Below are 24,987 nucleotides of genomic sequence, written 5' to 3' on the forward strand. Positions count from 1 at the left end.
GCTGTCTCATTAGGGGTAGAGCAGTTAGGAGTATATAGCAAGGTGTATGTAAATTTTCGTATGAGAGACTGACTTGATTTGTAAACTTTCACTTAAAGCACAATAAAAATTTTAAAAAGAGAGACAAAACATACATGAATTGACCAATAGATGGAAGAAGTCTAAGAACCACCTTTTCCCAAGAAAAGGTAGAGGAAATAAAATCATTTGGAAGAAGAAGACAGAAAGATATGAGAAGCAAAGTATACTACATTCAGGAACTGAGTTAAGAGTCCAAGATGTAAGAATGAGACACTTCAGTAAAGTACAGTAATGCAAAAATAAAAGACAAACTAAAGACACCGGAAAAGAGGAGGTATAACAGTAATATGAACAACCAGGAATAACAAAGCAAAAATAGCAAGCAATTTAAAAGTTTTCTAAAGTAGCAAGTGCCCTTTTTGCTGAAACATTAAATGACAGCAATTGCAGAAATATCAATACTACTGCCATATGAGTATCTTTCCTTTTTTTTAATAATTTTTAGGAAAAAATATCCAACTCCAAAATTTATAGCAGTAACTATCCTACTTTATTGGGAACCAAAACATAATGCCTGATCTGCTTTTAATCATGAAGTGCCTCAGTATATATGACAGAATGGGACAGATAAGATGGAAAGAGAAGGGGAAGACCTGCAGGACCTACTTACCTCATGAGAAAGTTTGGATACCAGTCAAGTTTTCCAATGTGTTATGGATTGAATTGTGTCTCCCAAAAAGATATGTTCAAATCCTAACCCCTGTACCTCTGAATGTGACCTTGCTTGGAAATAGGGTCTTTGAAGGTGTTATCAGTTAACATGAGGTCATACAAGAACAGGGTGATCCTTATAAAAGAAAAAAAGAGACACAAACAAGAAGAGGGCCATGTGAAGATGCATCCACAAGCCAAGCAATGCTAGGAAATGCCAAGAAAGGATCTTCCCCTAGAGCCTTCGGAGAGAACACAGCCCTGATGATAGCCTAAATTTAGACTACTAGCCTCCAATCTGTGCGACAATAAGTCTCCGTCCTTAATAAGTCACCCAATTTCTGGTATTTTGTTTCAGCAGCCTTAGGAAACTAATACACGATGCATAGAAATAATTAATCTTTAAGCCTTTTAGAGTACCAGACAAGCTATTATAATCGTGTAGGAAATGAAATAGAAAGGGTCAGTAGGTGATCATAATAACATGGCTTTGCCTATGAGCGGCCATCTAGGATACTCCACGGGTCTTACCCCTTTGAGAGCAAGGAAGAATGAAGAAAACTAGAGATACAAGGGAAAAGTTATTACAAAGGACTAATGGACCACATCTACCACAGCCTCTACCAGACTGAGTCCAGTACAACGAGATGGTACCTGGCTACCACCACTGACTGCTCTGACAAGGATCACAATACAGGGTCCCGGAAAGAGCTGGAGAAAAATGTAGAACAAAATTCTAACTGAAAAAGAAAGACCAGACTCGCTAGCTTGACAAGAGACTGGAGAAACCCTGAGAGTATGGCCCCCAGAAACCCTTCAGCCCAGTAAAGAAGTCACTACTGAGGTTCACCCTTCAGCCAAAGATTGGGCAGGCCCACAAAACGAGACTAAAGGGGCACACCAGCCCAGGGGCAAGGACTAGAAGGCAGGAGAGAACAGGAAAGCTGGTAATAGGGAATCCGAGGTTGAGAAGGGAGAGTGTTGACAAATGGTGGGGCTGTTAACCAATGTCATAAAATAATATGTGGACTGTTTAATGAGAAACTAACTTGTTCTGTAAACCTTCATCTAAAGTACAATAAAAATAAATAAACAACATGGCTTTGGCATATAATACTGACCAAATCTAAACATGAGAAGACCAGTGTATCTGGGGAGAAAGGCATCAGTTATTCAAGAGAGAAAAATACTATACCCTGTATCAAACTTAACCCACTCAAAGTAAAGTTCACTTTCTTTCTAATTTTGAATCTAAACGTAATAGGAGTCATCCAGATAAAAATACAAGACACCTACATTCTCTAGATAAAGCTGAAAAACCAGAAGTGCAACATAAAAGAACAGAAATTTTAAAAAACACAACACTGCTTAATTTTTCAGTTTTCAGTTTGCACAAGGCAAAGCCTGTAAAAGTTTTAACTTTCTTTCTAATTAGACTGATTTTCAAATACGATTACATTTTAACTGTTACTTTCTGATTCTAAAAGTGATGCATGCTTACTGTAGAAAACTTAACAAATATGGAAAATGCAAAGAAAACAATCACCTATAATCCAAGGCCTAGCAATAGCCACTATAAACATTATCAGTGCAGTCCAGCCTTTTTTCCAAACATACATGACTTTTGTTACCACCTTTACACAACTGGGATACTGTAAGTAGATTACAGCCTACTTTAGTCATGTAAACAATATTTCATTGTATTTTCCCCAGTCATTAAATATTCTTTTAAAATACGGCTTTTAATTATCACATGGTATTCCTTCAAGTGGCTTTATCACAGTTTAATTAATCAATCCTTTGATTAGCGAAGATACTTTTATCATCCAATAGCAGCATGAAGACAGACATAAATACTAGGAATTAATTTCATTATTAACGAACTTTGGTAGTACTCTCACTTATCCTTCAAATTCCATTAAATTCTTTGTTTGGAAGGATGATTCAAAATTTCAAAGATGAATTTAAAAACAAAAAACATACCAACTATACTATCAAAAAAAGCTCCACGCAAATGCCAATCATTCTTATCATTTAGGAAAGTGATCATGTGGGACAACAACACATCGTTGGCTTTCTGACGTCCAAAGAATACACAAAGCCGTGTTATTCCATTTTCCATCAGGGTTTGTTTCACAATATTTTCTGGGTCACTTAGCAAAGTGACAACTTTCTGCTGGACCATTTCATGTAAGGCTTGGAGCTCTGAAAAAAAAAATAATAAAGATAGGATAAAAATTTCTACCCATACCTATAGACTCAGTCTTCTTTCTTACTCCTCACGGGATAGGATATTACAGAAGCTGCCGTAGAACGTCTATAACCACTAAGTTTGTCCACTATCCAAAGCTCTGAAGGACAGGTGGAAAACTGAAATATAAATTGAGGAACATCCGAATAAGCAGGTGCCACAGCATGGTCATTATCTCACTAATTAAAAAGCTCCATGTATGAAGCCCAAGGAGAAAATTGTAGAGAAGCACCAGAAAGGAGATCATATTGCCCCAAAAAGATGACTTAATAAAGGATTTGAACGTACTGGATTAGGTTCACGATAAAATCTGATGATAAAGGTTAACACTTTTAGTAAGCATTTTTAAAGACAGTTTTATTACACTTTAGAAAGCTGGAAAATACATTGTTTTTCAAGTCCACAGGCAAGTCCTGTGAGGGCTTTACGTGACCTGGCCCCTGCCTTCTTCTCCAACCACTTTTCATCTTACCTTTTTCATTTATTTACTTAGTTATCTGTCTTCCCCTTACTAAAATGTATGTGCCTAGGGCAGAACATAGTTGCCCGATGCAGAGTTTACATTTAAAAATTATTTGTTGATTACATAAAGGGAGACAAAAGCCAGTCTTGGTCCAGCTACATACCAGAAAAGAAGGTCTGCTATGCAAACTTATATGCTCACCTGAAGAAAAACTTTAACTAAAAAGTCTTACTACCTAATTCCATTGTGATCATACAATGTATGACAGTATTATTTCCCAATTTGTTGTTCTTAGCTGCTGTCAAGTTGGCCCTGACCCATGGTGACTCCACGCACCACAGAACAAAACGCTGCCCAGTCCTGCACCATCCTCATGATCAATTGCAGCTCGGACCATCGTGATCCACAGAATTCTCACTGGCTGATTTTCAGAATTAGACCACCGGGCCTTTCTTCCTAGTTCATCTTAGTTTGAAAGCTCTGCTGAAACCTGTTCGGCATCACAGAACATACAAACCACCACTGACGGCTGGGAGTCAAACCCGGGTGCCTCACAAGGAAGGTGAGAATTCTACCACTGAAAGACAAATCTAGGCTTTCCTTCCTGGTAATTCCTCTCATAAATTTTAAATCATTTAATAATATTCAGATCTAGATAATATGCTGTCTAAAAATGGTACCATTCTAACAAGTAACAGAGTAACTACAGCTGTCTATAGCATACAAATCTGAAAACTAGATTTCAGCAGTTTTTTTCAACTAGAAACATCTTGGAATAGATCTAAATATATTACTTAACTTCTAAATCAACAAACGTTAACTGAAAACCTGGTAAGAGCTATGTGAATGTAAAGAAACCTAACACAGGGGCTCTGGCCTCAAAGAGTTTACCATCACATCTGTTCTTTTACAGTAAAATGAGGGTTTTGCTATGTAAGCCAGAGATGCTATGAACTAAAAACAATCTGTGGTTGAGGATACTCAGAAGATACTCATACATGGAGAGTTTAGATTCTTTATAAGAATTATATAATTCCACTAGCTTTACTGTTGACACAAATCAATTCTGGCTGAAAAACAACTGACTTTAGAATCTATGGAGACATTTTCTGGTCAGATGACAGTGTCAGAGAACAGAGAGAACGATCAGGAACCCAGAACCCCTCCCATCTATGTACCTGGTTTTCCTTGATTTTACATGAAAATTACAAATGATAGGTTTTACAAGTTAGCATTAACAATTCAGTCTTAAAAATAGGAAATCTGGAGGAGAAAATTATACTACCTGTGTCATAATTTCCATTGGGATGTGTAACTTCATCTATTTCTTCACTATTTGGGTCATTTTCCATATTGAGATTTTTTAACTGCACTAATTCCAGGAATCTCAGAGCTGTTTCTGCCAGCAATGCTATGTTTTCTGTAAGATAAAAACAGGGTGACTTATAATAAGTATCATCTTAAATCTCTGGAATGTTTATAAGTTTTCCTAAGTCTTTACACATATAAATAACAATCATAAAACAAAGGGGGAAAAGTAGGACTTTTGAATTTAGCACTTAACCCTAATCAGATTTTTAATAACTCATCTCATAATTTATAACTATCCCCAAACCTCCAGTTTTAATAATGAAACATGCTTTTTTAAAAGAAAAATACATCAACGGCCCAAATTCTAGTCCCAAATTTATTGTGGCCAAAAAAAAAAAACCTCATCTTTTTACAGAGACCTACCCTATAAACAGTATCTTGACAAGTTAGAGGTATTTATTAAGCTAACAGAGAAACCTTCACATAAAAATAACAGATCAAGCTGGGTTTTGGAATCAGACAGAGCTAAGCTCACAACTCGACCCTGCCACTTTTTAGCTGACCGCTTCACCAACCTGAGGCTCAGTTTCTACATAAATGAGAAGTCACATCTACCTCAAAGACCCATTAACAAACTGAATCAGCCATGGTTAGATTGCCTTACAGGTGATGCTGTGAAGTTCTTAGCAGACGATGTGACACCGCGCCACATTTCTGCAGCTGTCTTTCTCTTCCTGATAGTCTATTATTAAGACAACTGTCTGACTCTCCTCAGCACTGCAAAAATACCTACTTCTGATTTCTGCTGTCACGTTTGCTGTTACATCTGCACTTTGCTTATACTTTCCCCTTCCTCTCATTTGCCTATACTTTCCTCTTCCTCTCATTTTTATTAATTCTTGTTTCTCTTCCCTTCTTTCCCTCTCACTTCTTGCTTCTCAACATATGCCCATAACCAACCAAAGACTGTACTTTTCCTTATTAGTAGATAGAATTGAACATAAAGTTTACTACCTTATTGTACTGGTTCTGAAACTTACTTTTTCCTTACTTTTGAAATCGAGCTATAGCTCACAATAGCAAATCCTATTAAATACAACGATTCCTTTTATCTTGGGGTCCCACTCTCCACCCCTGCCAGACTCGACATTGTTCTGAACAGAACAAAATCTTATCTCTAAATAACCAAGATGTTAATACTCATAATACCTGCTCACTCTAAAGAGAGGAGAGTTCTGGACCATCCCCCAATAAGTCAAAATTTCACTTTAATGAACCATCTTCAGTAGGAGGAGTCTCTTTCCTCACCTCTAAAATCTGACTACATTTATGCTTATTTCCCCTTTTAAACCCATAAACCACAGCGTACGTGCAAGTTCACTTTACATAAGATACAAACCTATACTAGCATCTTTAAAGTACTATGAAGTAAGAAAATTATATTGATTTCCAACTTTCATCATTACTGACACATGTGGCTTAACTATATTTAACCACACAAGTTCAAATAGACTTCTAGCTGTACTTAAAAAGGCTATTTTATCACACATTCAGTCATGATGGAGGGACACTGGAAGGTACTGGAACTGGCCTTGGATTGTCATGGACTCTCTCACCAAAAAGAGCCAGAAGACCAAAGAAAATTAAGGTTGCTTTAAAATCAAAGTCTATGCCCGCAGCTCTGAGAATTAAGAAAGAATCAGACCTGATTCTTCAGACATTTCAGTCCAATTACTCAGCTTCGCCAAGTCTCAATTTCCTCACCCATAAAATGAGGGGTAATATAACATCTATCTGCTTAAGGTGGTTCCAAGGGTTCGTTGCAACAATCCCTGCAACTTGAGCAGTAGATGCCCTGACATGCAGAGGTTTTTCAATAAATAGTAGCTATGAGTATGCTATGGCTGTAAATAACCATCATGATGGTAACGTGGCACCTACACATCACAACTTATTTAACGTAACTGAGAACAGACTAAGATTCAGCGAGCCAAAAATAGAGTCATGAAACTTGAGTAAAGACAATAAGCTTCTTTTTAAAAACCTATAAGCTTTCATTTGATTTGATTTGGTTCAATGATTTATATTTGCCAAGTGAATTATAAATAAGGTTTGTTATAAATGAGAAGCACTCTGTATCTTCAGGAAATTCTCGTTTGTCTAGGCCTGAAGTTTATACCTATACTGCTACTGAAACTGGGATCCATAAATAACTAAATAGATAGATAAATACATGTGTTTGAAATACAACCAATAACCACCACTTACTTTGTGGATGTGCACAGAGGCAAAGTCAGAATGCAAAGACCGTTTTTCACATGCATCATTACTAACAATGACAGGCAAATCATAAAACAGTGACAATATCATCACCAGAGGCATATTATGTACTTTTCACAAAGATTTCAAAATAAAATCCTTGATCTCTATCAGATTATACTGTAGAAATAAATTAAAAGATTATGTAAATATTTCAGTAAGATTTGCCATTCAGAAATAAGCATGTTCAAATTGATTTTGGGAGCTAACAACATGAATCTGTACCACCTGGTTTTGAGTGAGAATTACACAAGTAAAACAAGTTGGCATGATGTATAGCACGCCCACCTCATCAGAAAGAAGCCACATATCTTAAGTGCTATTATAACTGAAAGAAGGATCTGAAAATTCAGTAAACTAGTGTGGTAGGTTCTCTCATCACCAAATTACCAACAAAATTAGCATTCTTCAATAGCAATAGATTGCTGTATCCTAAAACTGATAGGCCAACAAGCGTATCTCTTCAGAGAAACTTTGCAACGGCCTAAAGACATTAGCTCAAAATCACATACTTCGAAGCATTAGTATTATTCCAAGTTAAATCTAATACTCCTGGTTTAAAAAAAAAAAAAAAAAATACGTATTATGTAATGTGCTTTTTTCACTTAATAATTCTGATCACTTCAAAAATAAGAGGGCACACAAAAGCTGAGTCCTAGAAACAGACTAGCTATCCACATTATCTACATGTACCCAAGCAGTTACATGGACCAAAGTTTACACTTAAACACTCCCAAAGACATCAGAGAAATAAGAAGTACTACAGCCACTAACTTTAAAAATAACTGAGTAGCTATTACTTGGACAAAAAAACTCTTACCAGCGTAGGCTAGTCTGACGATGGTGGCATCATCCTGGGCTAAGTGGGCTATGCCTGGCAGGATATATTCCGGATAGATATTGATATCATTGCGAGGAACCTCCTTGACAAGAGCAAGAACTTTGGTCAACGTCCTCAAGGCTTCAGCCCTCACTCTGGGAACAGAGTCGTTGCTAAAATGCAGAAGATATGGAGTAATACGATCCAGAAGGATCTCTACACTTAATCGTGGGGCCAAATGGAGAATAAGTTCCAAAGCAGCAAGTTTGGAATCGCAGTACTTCAGGGTCTGCAGGCAGGACGTTATAACAGACACCAAGATAACCAGCCCATTGTCCTTAGGTTCCCCCTCGGTGTTTTCTGGTGGGTCACGTCCACAGAGGTTGTGAATAATGTTGTCCAAATCCTTCCGTATAACCAGAATACGCTCATCTGCAGACAGAAATGTCTCCTTGGCAAACTGGGCCATGTAGGGCTGAAGGAAAGTGTAAAATATTTCAGGAAAGGCATTGCCACGCTGTTGCTTTAAGTAATCTTCTGCCAATAAACGTTTATCTGGCTCACGGTGAATCATCTGAGTTACCTACACCAAGGGGAGAAAGGGAGTAAAAAATAAGATTTGAGAACAGCAAATTAAACCCGATGAAACCAACATGGACAACTTACATGTGAGATTTAAAGAATTTTTGAGGTAATTCTTACTATTTTCAATCTTCACCTGACATACTACTTTCAGAACCTGACTAAGTAAAATGTGACTCCAATGTCATCCTAGAAAGCAACAGGAAATTACATACTAATGTAATGCACTGGCCCAAACACACACAGAGGAGATTATACCCTATTCAGCATTCCCCATTATTATACATCGCCCCCACAACTCAAGGCACACACTAGTGAGAATCTAAGAAAAGCAATGGGTCTTCTCCAAGAAAAAAAAAAATGTATAGACATTTTTGCATAGAGAATTACATACAACTCTTGAAATATTCACAGAATCCCTGAAATCCATCTACATATCCCAGGATAAGAGTTCTTGGTCTAGAGCCTATTGTCCCAAGTCCAAAGGCTTAAGGGTAGCTCTTGGGTATAGTTAAAAGGGAAAGTGGTGGTTTAAAACTTTTCAAGTGGTGCAAAAGAGATGCTAAATCCTGCTAATGCTGGAGATGATATACCTAATCTGAAATTAAAGGAGCCCTGGGGCACAGTGGTTAAAGCGCTCAGCTGTTAACGGAAAGGTTGGTGGTTAAAACCCACTAGCCACTCTGCAGGAGAAAGATGTGGCAGTCTGCTTCCATAAAGATTACAGCTTTAGAAACCTCATGGGGCAGTTCTACTCTGTCCTATAGGGTCACTATGAGCCAGAATCACCTCAATGGCAATGTTTTTTTTTTTTTTAATCTGAATTTATCCTTTTTTTCTAACATCATAGGGAAATAATTTTTTTCATTGTGTCAGAATGTCAGAATATAATATAATCTTTCATGGACTCTCTTTGTGCATAAGTCATTATTTAAATATTATAAAATATCATAAAAATGTATCTATTTATTTGAACTTTGTTTATATTCTAAACAGGCGCTTAGCATTGAACTTGGAGGAATCAAATGTACTGTAAATACGGAAAGATGATCTAACAGAACTGCTTTTACATGTGCATTAAACCTTAAAGATCAGTCAAATTTACTTCTTTCACAGTTGAGAAAATGTAGGCCCAAAGGACCTGAATTACACGGCAAAATTACATGGCCAATCTGCGGCATCCCCAAACAAAAAGCACACAGGTATGCTAATTCCTAGTCCAGTACACTGCTCACTGAACATGAGGTAACTGGCTTCCTCCGAAGAATCTTGCATTTTAATAGTCACCATTTTAAGAGAAATTAACATTTTATTATATGTTTCTCCACCTTATTAAAAAATATTCTAAATATAACTTTTTCCCTGACTCAAGAGTCATTATCACAAGTATCAGTTACCTTACTGACTTAAAAAAGATGCCCTCAGCTGTGGGGACCATGTTCTCCGGGAACACCTAGCTCAAATGACATAATGTAGCTTATAAAGAAAATGTTCTACCATCTACTTTGATGAGTAGCATCTGGGGTCTTAAAAGCCTGTGAGCAGCCATCTAAGATACTACACCAGTATCACCCCTTGGGGAGCAAGGGAGAATGAAGAAAACTAAAGATACAACAGAAAGATTAGTCCAAAGGACTAATGGACCACAACTACCATGGCCCCCACCAGACTGAGTCCAGCACAACGAGATGGCACACAGCTACCTCCACTGATCGCTCTGACAGGGATCACAACAGAGGTTCCCAGACAGAGCTGGAAAAAAATGCAGAACAAAATTCTAACTCACAAAAAAGACCAGACTTGCTGGCCTGACAGAGGCTGGAGAAACCCCAACAGTATGGCCCCTTGACACCCTTTTAGCTCAGTAATGAAGTCACTACTGAGGTTCACCGTTTAGCCAAAGATTAGACAGGCCCATTTGAAAAAAAGAGACTAAAGGGGCACACCAGCCCAGGGGCAAGGACTAGAAGGCAGAAGGGGATAGGAAAGCTGGTAACTGGGAACTCAAAGTCAAGAAGGGAGAGTGTTGACATGTCGTGGGGCTCTTAACCAACATCATAAAACAATATGTATACTGTTTATTGAGAAACTAGTTTGTTCTGTAAACCTTCATCTAAAATACAAAAAAAAAAAAAAGTAGCACATACAATTATTTGGGTAGCTAAAACAGTATTTTAAATAAAGCACATTTTCTGTGGCAAAAAAAAAAAGATGCCCTCAAACAAAAATGTGGATAACACAGCTTAGGCTGACCTCTTACAGAATTCCTCACATCCATTCTACAATACTAATTTGTGATTGGTTCTATAGTTCCCCTTCCAAAACTGCCATCAGGGTCAAGGAAGGTATACAAAACTATTTGCTTCTACTGGCAGTCCCCCAGATTCCAAAATCAAACTTATGAACAACTCATACTTGGCCTTCATATTATGTAAATTTGCACTCACTTTCAAACAACTGAACCAACCCCCATTCGCAACTAATTCTTTGTCACAGTGACCTTCACTTGCTGCAAGTGTGCAGCTTTTAAGTCACTGAAAAGTCTTCAAGGCTTTTCTTGCACTAAAACCAAAAACAAAACAAAACCTGTTGCCATCGAGTCGATTTCCAACTCACAGCGACTCAAGGTAAGGCTAATTAAGAACGTTATGCACCTGTGTTCCAACTTACCTACAAATTCAACTTTTATAGACACAGTTAGTAACCCAGGGTCTCCCTGTATATGAAATGGCCTATTCTGCTGTATTATATTCAAGTTGATATTCCTGTCTCATTCATTTTACATGTCTATCTTCTTCATTTCTTAGTAGCAGGTTTTATCCTGTACAACCTGTCCAACTCTCAAGTACCTGCTTCTACATCTATGTTGCCAATTATAAATTAAAGCAGAACTAAAGATTATAATGGTAAGATATATGCATACATATACACATACACACACACACATGCACACACACATATATATACACTTATTTATTTGTTTCTTTATTTAAAACCAATATATTTAAGAAGGGTAAAAAGTAGCAAATTTCTCCCTAACAAAATTAAGGCAATAGGCTGTATTAGTCTATGGGACTTCGTTGTTTTTTTTTCCAAAATCATAGTATTCCTGAGAGCTAATGCAAAAGTGGGGATATAATTCCATTAAAAACTTTATAGTAAATATCTGTAGCATAGTTACCAATTCTCTGATACTGCGATCTTCAATTTTATTTAGCACTTGTTCAGGGAAAAAATGTCCATTTCTATAAGCCAAAAGCTGAGAGAGATCAAATAGTGGTACACCTTCTGTAAAAAGCTCAGCTATCACGCAACCTGGAAAATAGCAGATACAACTCCATTAGAAATGAAACACAAGATATCAATAATATATATCACAAATTCAAAGAGTTCATAAAACTGAAAATGTAACAACTACAATCAAGCAAGACAGGGAAAATGCCTATTGTCTAATCATCAATTTCTAAGAGTTTAAAGTTAAAAAGGACTATTCAATTTTTCTTCCTCTTAAATAAAAATAAAATAGAATTACCTGCTAGTTCCATAATTTAAAATGAGTGTGTGTATATACTATATATATGTACACATATATAGCTACAAAAAATAAGTACATATATATACACGTATATATATATTAAAAAAAATTTTTTTTTTTTTACATATATAGCCACAATGGAAAGAAAATAAAAAATCAGTGACAGAAGAAAATTTGGGAAGTTCACAAATATATGGAAATTAAACAACATACTCCTAAACGACCAGTGGGTCAGAGGGAAATTAGAAAATACTTTGAAATAAATGAAAACAAAAACACAGCACACCAAAACATACAAGATGCATCTAAAGCTACACTTGGAGGAAATTTATAGCTATAAACACTGTATTAAAAAAGAATGATCTCAAAATACTAACCTAACCTTAACCTTTAGAAACAAAAAATAATAGTAAACTAAAACCAAAGGGAGTAAAAGGCAGAAAATAATAAACGGAGCAGAAGTTAATGAATACAGAATAGAAAACATCAAAGAAGCTAAATGTGAGTTCTTTGAAAAGATTAACGAAATTGACAACCCTTTACCACACTGACCAGGAAAAAACAGAGGATACTCAAGTTATCAAAATCGGGATCGAAAAGGGGACATTACCACCAATCTCACAGAAGAAAAAGGGATTATAAAGGATACTAAGAACAACTGCATGCCAATAAATTAGATAATCTAAATGAAACGGACAAATGCCTAGAAAGGCACGAACTACCAAAACTGAGTTAAAAATACATAGAAAATCAGAACAGATATATAAGTAAAGAGATTAAGTTAGTAACGGAAAAGTACCCACAAAGAAAAGCCCAAGCCAAGATGGCTTTATGGGTGAATTCCACCAAATGTTAAAGAACTGACACTCATCCTTCTCAAACTTTTCCAAAAAAAAGAACACTTCCCAACTCATTCTATGAGGCCAACATTATCCTCATGCCAAACCAGACAAAGACAGTATAAGAAAAAAAAAAAAACTAAAGAAGACCAATATCCCTGATGAATATAAATGCAAAAATCCTTACACGCGCACACACACAATGAATCCAGGATTATACACCATGCAAATGGGATTTATGCCAGGAATAAAAGGCAAGTTCCAAATACAAAAATCAATCAATAAATACATCATATTAATAAAGAAAACAAAAATCACCCAATTACTTCAATAGGTAATGAAAAAGCATTTGAGAAAATCCAACACTTTCATGATAAAAACACTCAGCTGATAAAGGGCATCAGCAAAAACTTGCAGTTTACATCATACTTAACGGTGAAAGACTAAATGCTTTCCCCCTAAGATCAGAAACAACAAGGATGCCTGTTCTCACAACTTCTACTCAACATTGTCTTAAAGGTTCTTAAAAAAATCCCAAAACCCGCTGCCATCAAGTCGATTCCAACTAATAATGACCCTATAGGACAGAGTAAAACTGCCCCACAGAGTTTCCAAAGAGCGCCTGGTGGATTCGAACTGCCGACCTTTTCGTTAGCAGCCATAGCACCTAACCACTATGCAACCAGGGTTTCCACAAAGGTTCTTAGGCAATTGAAAAAGGGTAATTAGGCAAGGGGAAAAAAAAAGGTATCCAGATTGGAAAGAAGTAAACTCCCTCTACTGGCAGGAAGCATTATCTTCTTGTATATGGAAAATCCTAAGGAATTCACACACACAAAAAATATTAGAACAAATGAGTTCAGAAAAGGTGCACGATAATCAATTGCATTTCTATTAACTAGCAGTAAACAATAAAAATGAAATTAATAAAACAATTCCATTGACAATAAGAAAATAATTGGGGTTAATTTTAACAATACTTGTACACTGAAAACTACAAAATGTTGTTGAAAGAAATTAAAGAAGACCTAAATAAATGGAACGACATCCCATATTCATAGTTTGGAAGGCTTAATATTGTTAAGATGGCAATCTTCCACAAACTGACCTACAAATTCAGTGCGCAACCCCTATCAAATCTACAGTTGCCTATTTTGCAGAAATTGAAAAGCTGGTCCTAAAATTTATGTAGGAATCCAAGAGACTCAGAATAGCCAAAACAATCTTGAAAGAAAAGAACGAAGTTAGAAGACTCACACATGCAGATTTCAAAACTTACTACAAAGCTGCAGTAATCAAGGCAGTATGGTACTGGCCCAGCAACCCTACAGGACACGACAGAACTGTCCTATAGGGTTTCCAAGGCTGTAATCTTTACAAAAGCAGACTGCCACATATTGAGCAATGGAATAGAGCTGAAGTGCACAAATACGACCATCTTTCAACAAGGGTGCCAGGACAATTCAATGGCAAAAGAAGTGTCTTTTCAACATAAGATGCTGGGACTACTGGATATTCACAAGCAAAAGGATGAATTTTGATCCCTACCTCACACCACATACAAAATTACTCAAAACAGATCACAGACCTAAATGTAAGAGCAAAATTATAAACATCTTAGAAAAAAACACAGGTATATAAATCTTTATGACCTTGGATTAGGCAAGGGTTTCTAAGGTTTCACATCAAAAGCACAAGCGACAAGAAAAAATGAATAAATGAGAGTTGCAAAATTAAAAATTTTGTGCTTCAAAGGACACTATCAAGAAAGTAAAATGACACCACCCAGAATGGAAGAAATAATTGCAAATCGTATATCTGATAAAGATCTACTATCCAGAATACATAAACAACTCTAACAACTCAATAATAAAAAGGCAACCCAATTAAAAAAGAGACAAAAGATGTGAACAGGCATTTCTCCACACACAAAAAAAATACAAATAGCCAATGAGCACATGACAAGATGGAAATGCACATCAAAACCGTGAGACACCACTTTACACCCACTAAAAAATGGCTGTAAGTAAAAAAAAAAAAAGACAATAACACGTATGGGAGAGGATGTGGAGAAACTGGAACCCTCATATATTGCTGATGGGAACAGTAACTTTGAAAAACATTTTGGCAATTCCTCAAAATGCTAAACATAGTTACCCTTCCTTTCCTGTTGCCATCAAGTCAATTCCAACTCACAGCAACCCTACAGGACAGAACAGAACTGCCCTATAGGATTTCCGAAGCTGTAATCTTTACGAAAGCAGACTGCCACATCTTTCTCCCGTGAAGCGGCTGGTGGGTTCGAACTAATGACCTTCCCATTAGCAGCCAAACACTTAACCACTGTGCCACCAGTGCTCCCTCACAGTTACCATAAAAAAAAAAAACCTGTTGCCGTCAAGTCGATTTAGGACTCACAGCAACCCTACAGGACAGAGTAGAACTGCCCCATAGAGTTCCCAAGGAAACTCTAGATTCAAACTGCCAGCCTTTTGGTTAACAGCTGAGCTTTTAACCACTGAACCACCAGGGCCCCACAGAGTTCCCAAGGAAACTCTAGATTCAAACTGCCAACCTTTTGGTTAACAGCTGAGCTTTTAACCACTGAACCACCAGGGCTCCCAATAGGACCCTACAATTCCACTCCTAGATATATTCTTAAGACAACTGAAAATATAAGTCCACACAAAAACCTACACATGAATGTTCACCCCAGTATTATTCATAATAGGCAAAAAGTGGGAACTCCAATGACCCCCAATTGATGAATGGATAAACCAGAGGAAGTATATCCATACAATGGTGTAGTGCTCAAACATAAAAAGGAATGAAATACTGATACATTCTACAACATGGATGAACCTTGAAAACACTTTGCTAAGTGAAAGAAGGCAGTCACAAAATGCCACATATTGTATGACTGCGTTTATACGCAATGTCCAGAATACATAAATCAATAAAGAAAGTAGATTAGTGGTCTCCTTTTTGTGTTGTTTTGACTTTTAAATTAAATCAGTAAGATTGAGAAGAAAAAAAATTGAAAACAAACTGAAATAAATGAATCTAACTATATATCAAACGAACACCATAACCACACTGAGGTGGCAAAAAAGAAAGAACGAGTTAAACAAAATAGCTTATGAACGTAATATCTGACTATATACTCTCAATCTTGGGAGGAGAGGAGAGTGCAAACAAATCGTGAACTCTTTTAAGTAGACTTGTTTATTGTAGTGATGCACGTGAAGCAGTTCTGAAATGGTATACATGTGTTATAAACTAAAGCCCACTGCCATTGAGTTGATTCCGACTCATAGCAACCCTATAGGACAGAGCAGAACTGCCCCATAGGATTTCCAAGGAGCATCTGGTGGATTTGAACTGCCAGTCTTTTTGGTTAGCAACTGTAGCATGCCATAGCTCTTAACCACTCCACCACCATGGCCCCATACATGTATTATAGGTATAAACAAATGGGTAAATTTGTTTATACCAGTAAGAGCCAGAGTTCTTACTATGAAAAAAAAGAAACATATAAATAAGGAAAGAGGAAGGCAAAAGAGAACCCTGTAGGGGGAACTGGAATTGGAGGTATCAGTGTGAATTCATGATGTCTAAATATGATATGTGTGCTTTCAGCACACAAGGCTATGCACATACGTGACCAGAGCCAGAATACATACACTAGAAAGTGCTCACATTTCTAAGTTAAAGGAGTACATATTACTTTACAAAAATGGTTCAAGAAAAATTTAGATAAATTCACTGATAAAGTAAATTGGGACTTCGGTGATTACATCTCTAAACTTGTCATATTTACAGCCTGGAGGTTAATCCTATCTTACCAATACCACCTCTCAGTACCGGGACACAAATCAGTGAGGTGACTGGTCCAACCCAGGTGCAATCCTGTGTAACAATTCTTATTCATCACCCCCGAGATGAAACACGTTTCTCCATTAATTATGTTACATTTCCTAACTAACCAAAAATACGGATCAATTAATGTTTTCTTTGTAATAAACCTACAGGCGAGAAAAAGATTAAGCCAAACCACTCCAAAATTTACCAAAAATGGTACTGATGGTACAGTTCATATGGTATTCCTCGGGGTACCACCCTTAGCCCACCTCTCTTCTCTATCCCTGAAGTTCTTCGGTGACCTAGAATCCTGGCGCAGCTTCCCTGAGTCTACAGGCCCACTGAAACTGTATATGAAATAATGTATATGAATGTGTTTTTCCAAAAAAGGAGTCTGTAGGGGAATTCAAAAAAGCTTAAGAATCACTTCTCTACAGTCTCACTCCTTTGGCTACAATTACTACCTACTTCCTGTAACTTCCAAATCTCTTAGTGTCAAACCTTTATAACCAACTCCCTGTTGTACATCTTCTCCTAGATATCCCCTAGACACTTCCAACTTAACATACCTAAAACAGACTTCATCTAGGGAGTTATTGCTTAAAGAGTGCAGAGATTCTGTTTAGAAACAACAGCAGTGATGGCTGCGCAACAGTTGAGTGGGATTATACACTTGAAAATCATTAAAATGGCATATTTTACGTTGTGTATATTTTACGACAATTAAAAAAAAAACAAAGAGAGCTTATCATCTCCCCAGCCCCTCCCCAACCTGCTTGTCCTCCTGTGTCTCCTATTTCTGTGACCTATCCACCCAGTTTCCCAGTTGAGGAAATGGAATGTTCTTGACTTCATCCTTCAATCAAATCACCACGTCCTAACAATTCCACCTACCAATTATCTCTTATGGAACCCTGGTTGTGCAACAGTTAAGCACTTGGGTGCCAACCAAAAGGCTGGCAATTCATATCCATCCAGCAACTTCTAGGGAGAAAGGCCTGGTGATCTGCGCCCATTAAGATTATAGCTAATCTACTCCGTCACATGGGGTCCCTGGGTCAAAACTGACTCAACGGCCCCTAACAATTATCTTTTAAACATTACCGCTCTTCTCCATTCCTCCTCCAACTGTGCCACAACCTCAAGCTAGTCACAATCATGTCTTGCACAGATTGTGGCAGTGAACTCTTAACTGGTTTTCCTGTCTCCAGTGTAGCTCCCCTGCAATCCATTCTCCGTGCTATGGTCAGTGTTTTGTCTAAAATACGTATCGGAAAATGTTCCTATAGACCCTTTCTGCTCTAGGCCTCGTTTACCTCATACCCTACGTTCCAGACATATTAAACTACTTGAACTTCCCCAAGAGATCAATGCATCACGCTCGTGTCTTCAAGCCTTTGTATAATACCCTCTGCCTAAAATAGACTACTCCCACTCAAGCTAGTTCCCAATCGTCTTTCAGATCTCAGTTTAATGTCATCCTTCCATTAAGGGGCCTTTCCTGATCCCATCTCCCTACCTGTCATGGATTGAACTGTGTCCCCCAAAAATATGTTTTGTAAATCCTAACCCCTATGGCGCGGTGGTTAAGCGTTTCGCTGCTAACCAAAAGGTTGGCAGTTCAAATCCCCCAGTTACTCCTTGGAAACCCTATGGGGCAGTTCTACTCTGCCCTATAGGGTCTCTATGAGTCGGAATTCACTCGATGGCAACGGGTTTGGTTTTTTTGGTTTCCATTCCTGTGGCAAGGAGCCCTGGTGGTGCAGTAGTTTAACCACCCAGCAGCTGAAAGATCAGCGATTTGAACCCACCAGCTAGTCCTCAAGAGAAAGATGTGGCAGTTGGTTCCTGTGATGACTACAGCCTCTGGAAGCCCTATGGGGCAGTTCTACTCTGTCCTATAAGGTCCCTATGAGTGTGAATTGCCTGTACAATTGGTTTGGTTTGGTTTTTATACCTGTAGCTATAATCCCATTTGGGAACGGGTTTTCTTTGTTAAGAGGCCATATCAATGTAGGGTGTGTTTTAAGCCAATCACCTAAGAGCAGATTAGGACAGAAAAGCAAGCAGAGATGGGGGAAGAGAGATGCCAAGCTACATGAAGAGCACCCGGAAGCAGAAGCTCAAAAGAGACAAGGACTTTCCTCCAGAGCCAACAGAGAGAGAAAGCCTTTCCCTAGAGCTGGTGCCCTGAATTCGGACTTCAAGCCGCCTAAACTGTAAGAAAAGAAATTTCTATTTGTTAAAGCCACCCATTTGTGGTATCTCTGTTACAGCAGCACTAGATAACTAAGATCCTACCCATCACGACGACCCAGAGTAATTTAAGTATGTGTTCCTATAACAACATCCAATGATTATTACCACCATAGCAAGTCACACTGTGCTGAAATTTCCTTTTCCATTATCTATCTCCACATTAAAGTGTAAGCTCCTTGAAAAGAGGGATATATATAATTCATTTATGTCCCCAGTACCTATCACCTATGCCTGACACACACAGCAGAAATGTATTCAAATATTTCTTGAATGTTTAAATGAATGACCTGCTCTTTGCATTTTCTAGGCACTTAAACGTGTCAAATGAATGAACGCTGCATCTATCTGAAACAGTGAAATTAATTTTTTAACATCTGGAGATTAAAAAAAGCTCTATTTCTACACTCAACAGTTAAAATATGTACATAGCTCCCCTTAGCAAATTTGACCAAGTCAAATACCTGCTGAAAAGATGTCCATTGCTCTCTTCAACTCTCCCCTTGTTCTCTGATTACTATTTAAGTCTACAAGCGGAGTTGAAGGATCTCTCATGTATTCCAACTCAGTGGCAAACATCCCACCATCAACAAAACGTTCAGGAGCAATATAGCAAGTTCTCCTCCGTGAAGTGTCAAAGAAATAGTTGAAATCTGCTGGGTTGTCCTCTGGAAGGTAAGTGGGTTTAAAACTGGCAAAATCAGTTAGAAGAACCCAGTTCCAACTGGTGACCATCACATTCTCAGTCTTGATGTCCCCGTGACGGACTCCAGATTTATGTGCTTGGTCCACAGCTGTCAGTATCTGGAAAGCGATCCAGCGCTTTTCAATGTTATTTAAGAATGGACGAGTACTGATGCGATCATAGAGGTTGTCTCGCACATACTGCCTAAAGAGCATAGCTGCTTTCTCAGATGCTTTTTCCATTGCTTTCTGGAAAGGGAGACAGTTTTGAGCAGAATTAAGCCTGATTTTCAGTTCCTCCAGCTCTTGTTTATAGCTGGTTAAAGGCAATGTGGGATCCTGAATTGCAAAGACCTTCACAACCACCAAACCTTCTCGATGCTTTGCTCGAGCAACTTTAAAAAAACGAGTACTTCCGAGGCTCTTATCATATTCAAAGTCATGGATATCTGAAAAATAACTCTCTACAGAAAGGATCTGGGAAGGAGCAATACCAGCGAGCTGATTCCCCATAATGGCAAGCACCTCTGGGTCAGTAAGTTAGGATACACACCTAAGAAGGAAAAGAAGCAGCAATGAAACGCCATCATCCGGTCTCTTCCGAAAAGATAAATGCATCATATTTCCCTCCCACTGAGAGCATTATATCTAGCCATCTAGACAGCCTCACACACATTTATCTAAAAAGCTCTTGTTATTTTATGTTGTCCTTCTCAGGAGATGAACTATACTTAAATAAGCCTCTTTAAGTTGAACCTGTTAGAATGCGATTTTTTTTTATTTAAATTTAAAATAGTAATGAGCCTTTACTATGTATTATTCAGTATTGTGCTTGGGGCTACAAGGGTCAAAACAGTACTACATGACATTCTTGTTCAAGAAATTGTAGTCTTCTTGCAGATAACACGCATTAAAACGTAAAACTCAGAAACACCTAATACAAACAGGTCACTCACTGAATGCCTGCAAGGGTCAGATTAATACACAAAAAAAACAGTATCCCCTGGACACTTCCAGCCTAATTCCAGGGTGCATTCCCACACAGCTACTAGAAGGCGCAAACTTCTCTCATCTGCAGCAATGCAGCTGTTAAAGAAAAGTAAGCCAAAATACACAGTTGCCAAGCGCAGCCCAAGGTTCTGCTAGCTCGGGTTTTGCGGGAAATAAAAGCCACACATAGACACATGGCAGTGAGCACCTATAAGCGTTTACCCTAGGTCTCCAGAAAGTATCAAAAATCTCTCACTAGTTCACACTGCAGTCATGACAAGCCACTTCGGAGCCTAGGCGGGGAAGTGTGTCAGCAGCCAGGAGAGACGTCTGTCGCTATGAAGGGTCCTCCTTCAAAGGCAGGAGCTGGGATGTTGAAGGGCAGGGGCCGCAGCAAAATCTCAATCTCGGGGAACCCCGCTGGCCGCGGGCAATGGGAAAGGCCTGGAAGGGTTCTGGGGGCCGCAGCAGAGACCCAGCCACTCTGAAGAGACTCCAGAGATCCTCAGCGCCTTGCCCCGCCAGCCCCGACTCCGGGCCTCGCTTTCCTCGCGCCCGGAGCCCAGGCTCGATTCTTAGACCCCTCGGAGCCCGCCTCGAGGCCCTCACCGCCCGGCGCGGAAGTGGAACCCCGAAGAGAGGGGAGATCGCCAGCTCCAAGGAAACCCCACTTCCTCAGTGGCTGCAGCCGCCGTGGCAGACAGCGAACTCCCGGGAAAGCTACCCGCCCAGACCTCACTTCCGGTCGCGAGCAGAAGTGACGAAAGAGTGAGGCTTGAGGAAGAGCGGAGGCTGGGAGGTGGTTGCTAGGAAACGAGAAAGGGCGGGCAGCCTCCCGCTGGGAGACCCGAGAAAGAACGTTAGATGCCCTGACAACACTCCATCCCTCATTCTGCTTTGTGTTACCTCGCATTCCCTCGACTCTGCTTAGATACCCCTTCACTCCCAGTACGCCCGAACAGAGCACGCTAAGAGAATTCACAGGAGTATTTAGGAAAATTAACGTTTCTCAAGCTGGATTTTTTTTTAAAGAGCTTTGTTGTTTTTTTTGTTGAGAATAGTTTACATACCATAAAGTTCACGTGTTTAAAGTGTACAAATCAATGGTTTTTGACATATTTACAGAGTTGTGCTATCATCCCCATAATCTAATTTTAGAACATTTTCGTCATTGTAACCATTAGCAGTAACTCCCTCTTCTCTGGCATGCAGCACCCCCCTTTCCCAGCCCTAAGCAATCACCAATCTAGTTTGTGTCTCTATAGCTTCGCCTATTTTGGACATTTTATGTATATGTTATACAATATGTGGTCTTTTGCAACTGGTTTCTTTCACTTAGCGCAATGTTTCTGTGGTTTATCCATGTTATTGACAAATAGTATTCCATTGCATGGCTATTCTACATTGTGTTCACTAGTTGATGGGCATTAGGGTTATTTCCATTTTTGGCTATTATAAAGAATGCTGCTACGAACAATCGTGTGACTGTGTGTGGACATATGTTTTCATTTGTCTTGGGTATAAATCCAGGAATGGAATTGCTGGATCATATGGTAACTCTGTGTTTCACATTCTGAAAAACTGCTAAACAGTTTCCCAAGTAGTTTCACTATTTTATATTCCCACCAGCAATGTTCAAGGGTCCCAATCTCTACAGCTTAACTGAGACTTGTTTTTACCTGTCTTTTTTATTTCAGCCATTCTTGTGGGTGTGAAGTGGTTATCTGATTGTGGTTTTGAATTGCATTCCCCTGTTGACTGATAATGTTGAGCATCTTTTCATGAGCATGCTGGCCATTTGTATATTTTCTCTGGAGAAATATCTATTCAAATTACTTGTCCCTTATGAGATATATAATTTGCAAATGTTTTTTTCCCATTCTCTGTGCTGTCTTTTCACTTCCTTTATGGTTTCCTTTAAAGCCCAAAAGGTTTTAATACAAAGCTGAATTTTTTTGATTGTCCTTGCCACATCCTCTCCTTTTGTTCCCCATCTCAGTAGGCAGCACTACCGCCACTGGATTCCTCAAACTTCAAATTTGGAAGTCATCAGGTTATGCTTCACATCTCCCCATTCTCTGCCTTTCTCATCTCCTCCCCCTCCCCTTGCCCCCATTCAATGATCCTGCTCCTGATGATTCTACCTCAAAATATGCCTTGAATCCGTCCGCTGGCTTCTCCCCAGGGCCTAGGCCTAGCCACCACCATTGTTATGATGCCTGGATTTTGAAACCTACAGAGAAAAGACATTCCCTAACCCCAAGATTATTTTTTAAATTCTCCATGATTTCTTCCGGGTCTTTTATGATTTCTTAAGTAGGGATCCAACTTTATCTACTTTCTAGAGAGATACTCAGTTAACCGAAATTGTTCATGAATAATCCATATTTTTCCCCATTTATTTGAGATGTCATACTTACCATATACAAATTTCTTATATGCATTTGGGTCTTCTGCTGGACTGTCCCTTCTGTTGCATTGAGTTGTCATTTAATTCATCTACCAGTAATTATATAATGTTTTAACGTCTGACATGGCTAGCCCTAGAGTAATCTTTTTAGAAATGCAACTATAATCATAAGACTCTTATGCTGACATCCTTCTAGAAGCTTGTCCTTACTTTTAGGCTAAAATTACAAATTTTGAGCTTGACCTAAAAGACCCTTCATGACCTGGTTCTGCCTAGCTTCCCCACCACAGATGGTGTGACTCACTTTTCATTTCAATTCCTGATTCCAGCCTTCTCTTTGTTCCTCACCTGTCAAACTTCTCCTTACCTCTAGGGTTGTTGTTGTTAGGTGCCGTCGAGTCAATTTTCAACTCATAGAGACCCCATGTGACAGAATAAAACTGCCCCATAGGATTTCATAGGCTGTAATCTTTACGGAAGCCTACCTTCCTGTTAGTAGCCGAGCACTTAAGTGCTAAAGCTAGTAGTTCACATTTATTAGCATTGAAATCATTTTATTTTGGCAGTAACTATTTGCTTAGTGTCTGTTTTCCTGCCAGACCATAAACTCTGTAAAGACGGTAATTGTGTGTTTTTTACCAGTGTATCTTCAACACCTAGAAGAGTACCTGACACTTGGGAGATATCCAATAGATATTTGTTGAATCACTAGATGTGGCTTGCCAGATTTGTGTTCACTAAGGTCCAGGTTAGGAGTCCCAGGGCTAAGATCTTCTAAAATACGTGTAAGAATTAATACAAGCCCTCAGTTAACTAGAAGATAATCTTTTAAGATCACCTTTCTATTTCAGCCTCTGAACACTATGTACGTACGGGCTTTAGCCACCACCCGTCTGTCAGTTTGTCATACTGTGGTGGCTTGTGTGTTGTTATGATGCTGGAAGCTATACCACTGGTATTTCAAATTCTAGCAGGGTCACTCCAAGTCAACAGGTTTCAGCAGAGCTTCTGGACTAAAACAGGCTAAGAAGAAAGGCCTGACAATCTAATTCTGAAAATTAGCCAATGAAAACCCTACGGATCAAATAGGATATAGTCCAATATATTCCTAGACACTTATAGGGTCGCTATGAGTCAGAATTGACTCCATGACACATAACAACAACAACAACAACATAGTGCTGGAAGATGAGACCCCTAGACTGGAAGGCACTCAAAATGCACAGTGGCAACAATGGACTTGAGCATATGAACAATTATGAAGATGACCTAGGACCAGGCAAAATTTTTCTGTACGTGGCGTCACCATGAGGCAGAGCCAGTTCCACAGCAACTAACAGCAAGTGCTTTAGAAATCTCTCACAGAGAATTCATGGTGTGAGAATATTATAAATTTGTCTCAGTTTAGATTACTTTCCCATTTTTCCCCTCATAAATTTTTCCCCAATACTACATTTTGTGAAGACTTCATTTGGTGAAGAACTCACATAAAATATTTTTCACTGCCCTACATAATCGCCTTATGATTTTCTTCTTTTTTTTACCCTAGCTCTCCCTTTTATTTTTCCTGCCTGTTTTGAAATAGTATCCATGGCTGCCCATGGAGCGTTTTCTTTCTTTTTTTTTTTAAAGGAATCTCACCTAGTCCTTTTCAATAGATATAAGAAAAAAAGCTGCTTGCCACTGAAAGAGTAAGAAGAAAAAGTCAACAAACACTGGTCCAATTCTCTGGCCAACAGCTGCTTAGCAGCATTGAGACAGGGATGCTAACTGTACCCTTTCACAGAAACTAGATGTTGCTAGAAAATAGTTGTCAAGCCAGGAGCTATATTTTTCCAGTGCTACCCAACCCCTTGCATCTAAGTGGAGCCACTTCACCAGCTCTTACCAATGAAGTTCAAGTGGAAATTATACATGTCACTATCAGGTCAAAG

General features: G+C 38.6%; 1 protein-coding gene across 3 annotated transcripts in view; it reads right to left on the minus strand.

Moving 5' to 3' along the window:
- The window catches only part of PIK3R4 (phosphoinositide-3-kinase regulatory subunit 4), an 81,253-nt gene extending 59,864 nt beyond the window's left edge, over positions 1-21,389 (minus strand). For all 3 annotated transcript variants that reach the window (XR_010319551.1, XM_064277324.1, XM_064277325.1), the window contains exons 1-6: positions 20,900-21,389; positions 19,434-20,206; positions 11,660-11,793; positions 7,897-8,479; positions 4,732-4,866; positions 2,716-2,937 (exon numbers count right to left, since the gene is read on the minus strand). Coding sequence is in view for 2 of the 3 variants with exons in the window: in XM_064277324.1 (XP_064133394.1) it covers positions 2,716-2,937; positions 4,732-4,866; positions 7,897-8,479; positions 11,660-11,793; positions 19,434-20,166 (1,807 nt within the window). In the remaining variant the exon portion in view is untranslated. The remainder of the gene's footprint in view (positions 1-2,715; positions 2,938-4,731; positions 4,867-7,896; positions 8,480-11,659; positions 11,794-19,433; positions 20,207-20,899) is intronic.
- Positions 21,390-24,987: the final 3,598 nt, after the last annotated feature.

Source organism: Loxodonta africana, chromosome 27 (assembly GCF_030014295.1).
Source record: "Loxodonta africana isolate mLoxAfr1 chromosome 27, mLoxAfr1.hap2, whole genome shotgun sequence".
NCBI lineage: Eukaryota > Metazoa > Chordata > Mammalia > Proboscidea > Elephantidae > Loxodonta > Loxodonta africana.